At 43.7% G+C, this 11,694-nt stretch overlaps 1 protein-coding gene across 1 annotated transcript; it reads left to right on the top strand.

The window, feature by feature from the left end:
* The first annotated feature begins 274 nt into the window (after window positions 1–274).
* On the top strand, window positions 275–3,663 carry LOC123440731 (transcription factor CSA-like). Its single transcript, XM_045117278.1, has 3 exons — window positions 275–767; window positions 852–1,322; window positions 3,214–3,663. Exons 1-3 carry the CDS (start codon window positions 446–448, stop codon window positions 3,486–3,488), a joined length of 1,068 nt encoding a protein of 355 aa, XP_044973213.1. The 5' UTR covers window positions 275–445; the 3' UTR covers window positions 3,489–3,663.
* The last annotated feature ends 8,031 nt before the right edge of the window (window positions 3,664–11,694 follow it).

Below are 11,694 nucleotides of genomic sequence, written 5' to 3'. Positions count from 1 at the left end.
ATGCCAACCAAACTCGCCTGAAAAGACATTTTACTCCGGGCGGGTGGGCGAGCTTGCGCCCCACCCCCGAAGCCACCGCCGGCTCCTCCGTCTCATGCCCGGACAGACCCAACATCCCGCGCGCAGACGATCCTCATCTCACCATCTAGCAGCTCCTATCCAACAGTAAAAATGCAAAGCTGGCACTGCGACTCCTGCATTTAGAGTGAGTGAGTGACACTGTGAGAGCTCGAGCGCCGTGTGACAAAAGCAAGCTGCCCCATCTCGTCCCTGCCATTTACCCTCTCTTCTTCCTGCTGCGTCCTCTTCTACTCCTAGTCCTCTTCCTTTTTTCCAACCGGCTACCAGTAGCCACTAAACTAGGCCGCTCGTTCGATTGGAGCCCCGTAGCTAGCTAGATAGGTAGTTTGATTTGGTCGACGCTGAGTCGCTGACTAGCATTGGGATGCTTAGCTCGTCGGCCTCTCCTCCGTGGCTGGTGCGCATGGTGGCGGCAAACGATGACCAGGCATCGTCCTCCTCCTCGTCCAAGGGTGGGGGTGCCATGCTCACCACCGGCACGACCACTATAGGCACGGGATACCTCGGTGGTGGCGGGGCGGGCGGCAATGCCGCTGACCCCCAGGACAGCAGCAATAGCGGGCAGTCCAGGCTTGCGGCGCGCGGCCACTGGCGTCCGGCCGAGGACATGAAGCTACGTGAGCTCGTGGCACTCTATGGCCCCCAGAACTGGAACCTCATCGCCGAGAAGCTCGACGGGAGATCCGGTATGTATGGCCCGGCCGCCGTGCTCCTCAGCTGATGTCATGACACTGTGGCGTTTAACCGATCTCTTTATGCATGAGATGCAGGGAAGAGCTGTCGGCTGCGGTGGTTCAACCAGCTGGACCCGAGGATCAGCAAGCGGCCGTTCACCGACGACGAGGAGGAGAGGCTGATGGCGGCGCACCGCTTCTACGGCAACAAGTGGTCCATGATCGCGCGGCTCTTCCCCGGCCGGACCGACAACGCCGTCAAGAACCACTGGCATGTCATCATGGCGCGCAAGTACCGCGACCAGTCCATAGCCTACCGCCGCCGCAAGCTCAACCAGGCTGTCCAACTCAAGCTTGACTCGTCGCCCCCCGGCTCCGGCGTGGCTGCCGGTGCCGGATACGTCGACGTTGTTAGTCACCACGACAGCCACCTCGTGGCCGCCGCCCACGACTCCGCCATCTTTGCGGACCCCTACGGCTTCAGCTTCAGGCAGTGCTGCGTCTCTTTCCCTGCCGGCGCCGCCGCTGCCTCGGCGCCGTTGGAGCCTACCTTCTGCTTGTTCCCCGGTGAGTAACTTATGTATCACCACCACCACCACGTATAGAGGCGGTAGATTTTCTATAGCAGCACTGCAATCTCAAAACTGTTCACACTGACTGGTGGCCCCTCACACATTCCTAGCTGATTATTCAAGACGACTCAGCTTTCCCAATATAAAATACTCTATATAGTAGTCGAAATTATTTTAAGTGAAGAAGGGTAGAGATTCTACGTGTTTTTTAGGAGGGTAGATCGATCTCAACGTTAGATCATCTCTAATTGATGAAAAAAAAACTCGCCCAAACACGAAAATGCTCTTCTACATCCGAGCTCAAATGAGCTTGAATGAACACCAACTCAAAAACATTTAAAAATAATTTGAATTATTTTTATAGCAAATTTTGACAAATGTTCTAAAAGCTTGTAAATTTTTTATCATGAAATAACGTTTGTGAAAATGATGACAAAATAAAATAAAATTATAGCCTCAAAATGCTTTTCAAAATAGCATTTTTAATGTATCGACATTGTCTTTTTTACCACGACTCCCACGGATATAATTTTGTGATGAAAGTTTGCAAGCTCTTAGAACATTTATGAGAGTTTACCAAAAAATAATTCGTTTTTTAATTGCTTTTAAATATTTTTTTGATTCTGTCGTTTACCCGCGCTCATTTGACCTCGCGGGCAGAAACTTCCAACATTTTTTAGGGCAAAGAAAAAAAACATTCCCTCACCCGTTAACCTTGGACAAAAACCTTTCACAAGAAAACTAGGTAAACGATCACAAAATTGGGTAAGCAAATCATCCCAAAACCCATCATAGAAATGTATGTTTTGGTGGAGAAAATTTCACACCCCAACCACTATCTCTGCCGTCGTCTAAATCGCGTTTGACAACATCTTTCGCCAGGCCACTAACTCCAGCGAGCCGCGTAGGTCTAATCGGCCATGTCCTCGGCCAAGCCTTCTCCCATCGTCGCTGCCTCCCGACACCGAACCAGTGCTCCTTGTTGCTATCGCCACGCCCAACCACGTCTTGAGGCACATTCCGCGAGAGCCAAAGCACGACCTCGATCGTCGCCGACCCATGCATCCGGCCAACACCATGACGTATGTGGCGACCTCCGCACTCTCTGCCCTTGTACATAGTACAATATGTTGGACATAATGAGATATCCACATTCTTTTTTTGATTTTTTTATTTCAATAAAGTGAAAATATAATTGAAATGGATTATAGTAAGAAAAATAAGCTGGATCAAGTTTTGAGAATGGTGACGCACAGCACGTACTCTTTCCGAAATGAATGGATCTGCTGTGTACCACACTCCGGCGAAGCGCACGCGTAGAGGGAGGCCCCCACCGGCCGGTACACGGCCGGCCTTTTCGTCGGTTCCACCGGCACCGGCCGGCAACCGAAATAAATGCCGCGCTCGAAACGGGCAGCATGTGGGCGGGAGACGATGGATCGAACGAACGAAGACCAGGTACTGGCCGGGAAGACTTTGGACTTTTGCCACGCACAGGCACAGGCACAGGCACAGGCACAGTGATCCCTCACACGCACGCACGCTCAGTCGCTCACTCACCCGCGCACAGGCCACAGGGCGCGGCGACAAGCACAGTGATCCCGCACACGCACGCTCGCCTCTGTCCTCCCCGCAGAGGGGCCGGGATCAGCCGCGCACGGGCCGAGCAGGAGCAGCTGCTGCCGAGCGAGCGGTATGGGGGGAGATCCATCTGCCTCCTCCTCATAAATGGCCGTCTCACCTGCACTGTAACCACCACCCCGTCTCCTGTCCTTGAGCTATTCCCCTTTTCTTCGTCGGTTGACGATCCCGATCCAGTTTTTACCGTGTCTACAGACTACATGGCAGTAATGTTTCGCTTGTGTGTTTGTTTCGTCTGGCTGCAGGGCCCGGCGCCGCATCATTGCACAACGGGCGCCTCTCGTGGCCGGACGCCATGGCCGTGCGAGGCGCAGGAGGTGGCGGCCTTTACTGGGAGCCGCTGCTGCCGCAGGGAGGCTGGATCGGCGGCGGCCACCACGAGATGGCACGGTTCAACTCTGTCGACGCGAATGGATCGTCTGCCGCCGTGTTTGCCGTGACGGAGCAAGCTGGCCTTCACTTGGACGGCGCGTCGCGGTCGCCGACTTTCATAGATTTCCTCGGGGTCGGAACGACATGATGGATAGACGGATCGGACGCGCCCATGCATGGATCCATGCGGATGCGGCAGGTGGACCACTAGCTACCTCTAGCCTCTAGACAGCTTCCTGTAAAAGCATCTCTATCCGACCCGATATGATCCGTAAAATAATTGTCAAAATAGGGATCAACACGAAAAATGTTGTTTGATCAGAGCCCGCAAACGCGTCCGATTCATAAATTTTTTTGAGTGACGTGGTAAAATCCCCTCCCTGACTACGAAAACATAGGTTTCCGCCTCGCCCCTACGATGTCCGGCAAAATCGATAAAATTGACCCCTAGATGAAACAAATTCACAAACTAGACTACGTTCAAAATAAATTCACTCTGACCCTTTTGTGTGGCGTCCGACGGTCGAGCGTCATGCTATACTATGGCCCTGTTTCTTTAAGGCCCTGTTTGTTTCATAAGTCCTACGACTTTTTTAAATCCCAACTTATAAGTCATAAGCCTCTACCTGTTTGTTTACAGGGACTTATAAGTCCCGAGTCCCTACCTGTTTGTTTACAGGGACTTATAAGTCCATGTTGCACCTAATAATACACTTGTTCACATAACCCTTGTTCATACAAATGAATTGCAGAATAGTGACAACCGAAATAACAATTGTTCATAACACTTGTTCATACAAACGAATTAACACTTGTTCATAAGAACCAAAATAAGAGAGAGTACATAACAACCGAGATAGCAAAAATTACATAAGCGAAGAACACTTCTTCATATCATTGTTGTTTCAAGGACCACAACCCATCAGCGATTCAAGCTCTGAATTGATTCATAGCAGCACTATCCATCTCATTTGTTGAATCATTTCTTGTAGTCTCGTTGGCATAGACAATGGTACATAATTTTCATCTTGATCACACAAGTTGAAATCTATATCGGCGAGTTGACTTTGTCTAATGAAATTGTGCAGTGCAATGCAAGCCACAATTATTTTTCTTTGTTTCTATTGTGGATAACTAGGCAAGTGAAACAAAATCCTCCACTTGTTCTTCAGGACTCCAAAACACCTCTCGATGACATTTCTAAGTGAAGAATGGGTGAAATTGTAGTGTTCCTTTTTTCCTCTAGGCATTGTGCCATCACGGTACTCCTGGAAATGATAGGTTAAACCCTTGTATGGTGCAAGATAATCCGGTCTATTTGGGTACCCTGAGTCCACAAGATAGAACTTATTAGGTGGAGGTTTTGGAAACATGTCACCAAATCTGGACCGGGCATCATTGAAGACCCTCATGTCATGCACTGATCCTGGCCAACCAGCTAGGACAAATGTGAATCTCATATCAAAGTCACACACACACATCACATTCTGACTCTTCTATAGCGTCCTGACTCAAGACGAGTCAAGCATCTGTGTTTCTGTGCCATCCCTGGATCAGTATGCTGGCACACACAGTACATCAATGTATATATCAAACTGCAATCACATGTAAATAGCGTAAAACTGATATATACCTTAATTATCTCAGCGGAAGCAGTCAAGGGAGTGGAGTCCCAATAAACACCAACGGCAAGTTGAGTGTAGACCGTAACCCTGAATCGTACTCTTACTCGTTGAAGAAAAATATCTGCAACATAAGACGTTGCAGCCGTGTAGGTCAGCATATTGAATATGCCGGCAAGTCACATAAGAGAGGGGTGAAAAGTAATCATCTATACTATATGCATATATGGCAGGTGGGGCTATAAGTTTTTAACGAAAAGCAAGTTTTCTCCTACATCAAGAGAGGGCTAAAAGCAAAATGTTACTACATTGTTGGTTGTTAACGAGATGGTTCCGCCAACCAATTCTCGTACCCGAGTTGTCAATAATTCCCACATCAATATTATTATTTGTGTTGAGAATTTCAGATAACTTCAGTTCCTTTGGCTCAAGTTGTCCATGACCGTGGACACGGCTAATCGATTAGGTTTGAGTACTCTGCAGAGTTGTGCACACGTTCCCCACAAGATTTGATCGCCTCCGTGTATGTCCTCTCACTTCAGGGTGTTTGAAGACCGGATGATCAAAACATGGTCTTTCAACGGGTCCCTCTGAATCCCTGTCGGTGCCCATCCAATCCTACCGTTCTTCTACATCTGCTAGCACCGTCTGTCCAGAGTCGCCGCGTTGTCCAACCAAGCCAGAGCCCATAATGACTTGTGGCTGTGCACGTAAGCCTTGGGTCTTGAAAATATCCGTCCGTCTCTTTGAGCCTGTGTGAAGCTTTCCGCAGGATGTCATGGCCTCTCCAGCATCCCGGGTCATCCACTGGGTTCTCGAGGGAGCCGATCAACCGTCCTTCACCCAGAGTTGCATTGCGTCCGAGGTCTTGAAAATCTTGTCTTAACCGGTCTTGATTATTTAATGAACCTCGCATCACTCGTGTTATGCACTCAACCGAAATCCGTCTACTCAAGCATAACAATATGAAATTTGTCGTCCCGGGCCAAGTATCGGGGTTGTTGTGTGCCTACCACATGATACTACAATCTATACTAAAATTTCCAAGTACCTAAGCAGCATGCAATTGGGCATAGGATGGTAGAACTACGATGCATAAAACATAGGTGATAGTATGATCAAAGCGACTTGCCTGGTATTACTTGATGAAGATAGTCGCTCTTAAAATCCTGATAATTCTACTCGCCACACTCCGAGCAATCTATCGTAAACGAATAGCATTCAATAAACATTCATGCCAAAAAGGAAGAACCAAAAGAACATAAGAACAAAACATGTCTTTGTGCAAAATAACAACATACTAAGGTTTAATAAAAAAATAGGTTCTAAGTGTGTTGTAAAGTGAAGGTGCATGAATGAGATCAAAAGAGTTAATGGACGAGGAACCATTGCTATATAAGCTCGACTTGCATACACTATGGAAGATGATCAAAAATATTGGGAGAACAACATGAATGTTGTTTGACAAATAGTATAAGGCATAAGAATTTATTTGTAGAAAGAATTTCTTGAAATGGAGCACTACAACACAAGTTATAGCAAATTCAAGTATGAATTAAATTTGCATTAAAAAGGTCAAGAGAAGTTGAACTGAAGTACGATGGTTATGTACAAAAATATATGACATGAGTGTTTAGGGGTAAAAGGAATCAATTGAAAAGGTGGTACGACTTGCAAGATAAGATCAAATGAATGTTAGAATACAAATTTGAATCGCTCAAATTTGTAAGGTTCAAAGGTCGAAACTAATTATGCTACCGGATATAGGAGATCAATATGAGCGTGTAGAAAAAGAATTACTCGATTTGAACTAGCGGATCAAAAGATACAAATACGTCAATATAACATTGAATCGGCTTACAATGATGTGAACACTTTTGGACACTAATAGATAAATCTGATTTGATCAAAATTATAAGTTGAAAAGTTAAAACTAATGATACAAACAGAAAGATTACTTTGATACGAATCCGACGCAATTGAATTCATCTAAAACGGAGCTACGGATAAAAAGATATGATCAAAAGAAGTTTGAATATGAATATGAACAAATTTCGAAATTTGAAAATTTCAAAAAGTTGATATGATAGGTTCACAGGATAGGTGGGATCAAGACGAAACTCTAGTCGTTGGTTTCATCTAATTCAGATATACGAGTAAAAAGTTATGGCTGTTTGAAAAATCAAGGTCAAGCTGTTTTACGGAATAAAAGTGTTACGTCTAAAAGAATTCTAGTACTAATGTGGAAATACGAAGACTAATTAATATATCTAATTACTCTACCGTATACTAGTGTAGGAATACTAGTCTAGAAATAATAAACTACGGAAGTATAAAAAAAATACGAAGAGAAATACCTTTAGAATGCAGAGTAAGAATTAATTCCAATGAGGAGACGACTTCGAGAAATCCCGCCGAAGAGAAAAGAATATTTTTATTTAATAAACCTAGTCAAACCAAAAGATTGATTTAACCCGAAATAGATGATTTTTGGATGCTCGTATGGGTCTATATTTATAGGTGGAAGGGATGTCTAATGGTCCATAGATAGACAATGTGGGACTAAACATATACGTACTGTGGAGAAAATAGAAAGAAGAAGGACAAAGGTGCCGCATGGGCCAAATTCAACTCGGCTAACCTCACAAGGCAATTCAGCCAGCTTTGTTTTGTTTTTTTAATTTCGAATGAATAGTGTTTCCTCGTGAATAGTGTCTTTTTTTATTTTTTTAAAAATAAACAGCGAAAACAAATATAAACGAAATTAAGATAATATTTTATATGGGCATATTATATATCAAAATTTTCAGAATAAAATTTTGTACAACATGAACATTTTATTTTTCACAAAATAAAAACTTTATAATTTTTTTTTAAATTCAATAAAATCCAAATTTCGTCTTTAAAATTTTTGGCACTATTTTTCTTCTGACTTTTATTTTTTGGGGGGTGTCATGTTACCTCCTCTCTTTCTTGCTTGGCAAGTATATTGTCAGGAAATATTTTGTGGTTGAAATCTTGTGCCAAAAATAAAATAAAAATTCAAATAAAAAACCAAAGGAAAATTCAAGTGCCACATTCATCCAAATTCTTTATAGTTGAAGAAGTCATGTTATCTTCTCTCACTAATTTTAAATGGATGAATTTGAATTCAAAAGAAAAATGGGAAAGTCATTTTATTCCATCTCAATCAAAAGTTTTAAAAAGTTATAAATTTCACTCAAGTTTCAATCACTCAAACAAACAACCAATCAATCTAATAATTATATTAACATTCCAAAATTTATAATTTTGGGATGTTACAAACTACCACACTTAAAATGAATCTCGTCCTCGAGATTCGAAGAGGCTAGAAAGAAAAGGTTTAGGTTTTGGAGGTCTTCTAACAAATCCAATCTCCTGCAAAGTGGGGTGTTACCACACTTAAAATGAGAGTTACCGGTCCCTCAAATTATTAACAATCCTCTGGGATCTTGGCATCTCACTCCTCACATTCTTCATGGTAACTACTTTGGTGAAGCTCTTACATTGTATTCATAATGTTTCCATCAAAATCAAGGGTTCTTCTGTTGATATAAGCTTCTTCCGTCACTGGGTCTTCTTAATTGACAGGTCTCGTGATCATTCTAAATAACTTATCGATGATTCTCATGGTGGTCTATCATTTGTGGTTATCCTGCAGTGAAATGGGTCTTGGCTTCATCCTCACCGTAAAATTTCCTACGCGTGACAACAAGTGCCATGTACATGGGCTTTCATCATACCATTCTAAGGCTTAAAAAAGGCTTCAAAGAACGTCGTCTCTCACTGTGGGTAACTCTCTCAGATTTACCTTTCCGAATAGCAAGAGAATGATAAGAGTAAGTCATCATGGTGGCCAAGCCATGTCGCACTGAAATCATTACCTTGTATAAGGTATAGTGAATCTCGTATACTAACACTTGGGCATCCTCACAAGCGTTGCATAGTTTCTCTTGTCCACGAACGAAGTTCGGATAAACCATTGGTTCTGCAAACTGAACAAAACATCTATCGTTTCTTCACCACTCTCAGGTTGTCGTATGCTCCAAAAAAAACGTTTGTTGATCCATGTTTCCTTCTCCAAAAAGATAGTACTTGGTACTTGTTAGTCCCGGGGTTTGTGGGTTTCAGACATACTTGGGGTAAATGTGACACGCCGCTGGGTAGTGGGTGGTTCCTTCACACAAGAAACAAGTCACCTGACTAGTTGGGCATTCCTCAGCTGGGTGATTTCCTTCACAATGAGGGCATCCATCCTTCTGTTCTTCCTGGGTGTGTCCTATTTCTCCATAGATCTTGCATGCACAAGGTTTCTTCATCGGGCTTATCATAGCAGTTCTGAATAAGTCGGGATCTTAACAGAGTGTTCTTGAATTCGTCCCAAGTTTCTGCTCCACTAAATCCTTGTATGGCATGGTGCATTTTCCTCCAAATAGGAGCACCTTGGGTAAAGTACTGAAGAGCGTGTGCCACTTCATATTTCCTTGAAATCAAATTGCTCCCGAAGTGGTTCTCCATGTTCTGAATCCATATATCAGCCTCCAGCTGGGTCATTGGTCCAGAGATTACGAGTCCAGCTTCATACTCCATCTAGTAGGGTTGAGGTTTTGGGGATGAGATGGGTAAGAGAGAGAGGGAGATACACACAATACGAATAATATTTTTGAGAATAGGTTTTATTTGTGGCGGTCGGAAAACACACACCAATGACGGCTCACAAATCATCGTATCTAACATGAGTATATAAAAGGGGTTTGGACTACTAATGGTCATATAATTATTCGAACACTTCAGGGTCTTTGAATTCTTCGGGTCTTGAGAGTCTTCAATTTGTGTAGCTTCAACTCCATGATGAAATCCTCGTTACTTTGAAGTGGGAGTCGGTTGATTCTTCATGTGGTCAAAGGGGTAAGGGTATTGTCTAACTATTTGAGGTGAGAGAGAACATTTGATGAAATCAGTAAGGATGCGAAGTAAAGGATGTTCTTGGAAATAAAATTTTAGAGAGATCCTATCCTAAGAAATTTTCAGTTTCTAGGGTCACGTCCAACAGTCAACATGTGCTCTGATACCATTTCTGTAGCGACCCGACTCAAGACGAGTCAAGCCTCTGTGTTTCTGTGCCATCCCTGGATCAGTATGCTGGCACACACAGTACATCAATGTATATATCAAAGTGCAATCACATGTAAATAGCGTAAAACTGATATATACCTTAATTATCTCAGCGGAAGCAGTCAAGGAAGTGGAGTCCCAATAAACACCAACGGCAAGTTGAGTGTAGACCGTAACCCTGAATCGTACTCTTACTCGTCGAAGAAAAATATCTGCAACATAAGACGTTGCAGCCGTGTAGGTCAGCATATTGAATATGCCGGCAAGTCACATAAGAGAGGGGTGAAAAGTAATCATCTATACTATATGCATATATGGCAGGTGGGGCTATAAGTTTTTAGCGAAAAGCAAGTTTTCTCCTACATCAAGAGAGGGCTAAAAGCAAAATGTTACTACATTGTTGGTTGTTAACGAGATGGTTCCGCCAACCAATTCTCGTACCCGAGTTGTCAATAATTCCCACATCAATATTATTATCTGTGTTGAGAATTTCAGATAACTTCAGTTCCTTTGGCTCAAGTTGTCCATGACCGTGGACACGGCTAATCGATTAGGTTTGAGTACTCTGCAGAGTTGTGCACACGTTCCCCACAAGATTTGATCGCCTCCGTGTATGTCCTCTCACTTCAGGGTGTTTGAAGACCGGATGATCAAAACATGGTCTTTCAACGGGTCCCTCTGAATCCCTGTCAGTGCCCATCCAATCCTACCGTTCTTCTACATCTGCTAGCACCGTCTGTCCAGAGTCGCCGCGTTGTCCAACCAAGCCAGAGCCCATAATGACTTGTGGCTGTGCACGTAAGCCTTGGGTCTTGAAAATATCCGTCCGTCTCTTTGAGCCTGGGTGAAGCTTTCCGCAGGATGTCATGGCCTCTCCAGCATCCCGGGTCATCCACTGGGTTCTCGAGGGAGCCGATCAACCGTCCTTCACCCAGAGTTGCATTGCGTCCGAGGTCTTGAAAATCTTGTCTTAACCGGTCTTGATTATTTAATCAACCTCGCATCACTCGTGTTATGCACTCAACCGAAATCCCGTCTACTCAAGCATAGCAATATGAAATTTGTCGTCCCGGGCCAAGTATCGGGGTTGTTGTGTGCCTACCACATGATACTACAATCTATACTAAAATTTCCAAGTACCTAAGCAGCATGCAATTGGGCATAGGATGGTAGAACTACGATGCATAAAACATAGGTGATAGTATGCTCAAAGTGACTTGCCTGGTATTACTTGATGAAGATAGTCGCTCTTAAAATCCTGATAATTCTACTCGCCACACTCCGAGCAATCTATCGTAAACGAATAGCATTCACTAAACATTCATGCCAAAAAGGAAGAACCAAAAGAACATAAGAACAAAACATGTCTTTGTGCAAAATAACAACATACTAAGGTTTAATAAAAAAATAGGTTCTAAGTGTGTTGTAAAGTGAAGGTGCATGAATGAGATCAAAAGAGTTAATGGACGAGGAACCATTGCTATATAAGCTCGACTTGCATACACTATGGGAGATGATCAAAAATATTGGGAGAACAACATGAATGTTGTTTGACAAATAGTATAAGGCATAAGAATTTATTTCTAGAAAGAATTT

Source organism: Hordeum vulgare, chromosome 3H, assembly GCF_904849725.1.
Source record: "Hordeum vulgare subsp. vulgare chromosome 3H, MorexV3_pseudomolecules_assembly, whole genome shotgun sequence".
NCBI lineage: Eukaryota > Viridiplantae > Streptophyta > Magnoliopsida > Poales > Poaceae > Hordeum > Hordeum vulgare.
Note: the sequence above shows the minus strand (reverse complement) of the source record. Positions and strands in the feature narration are given on the sequence as shown.

What these genes read in the sequence shown, in the direction of transcription:
- LOC123440731 (XM_045117278.1), top strand. Translation starts at nt 446, where the DNA reads ATGCTTAGCTCGTCGGCCTCTCCTCCGTGGCTGGTGCGCATGGTGGCG. An exon ending in GAAGCTCGACGGGAGATCCG is followed by an intron (nt 768 to 851) that starts GTATGTATGGCC and finishes CATGAGATGCAG; the next exon opens with GGAAGAGCTGTCGGCTGCGG. An exon ending in TACCTTCTGCTTGTTCCCCG is followed by an intron (nt 1,323 to 3,213) that starts GTGAGTAACTTA and finishes GTCTGGCTGCAG; the next exon opens with GGCCCGGCGCCGCATCATTG.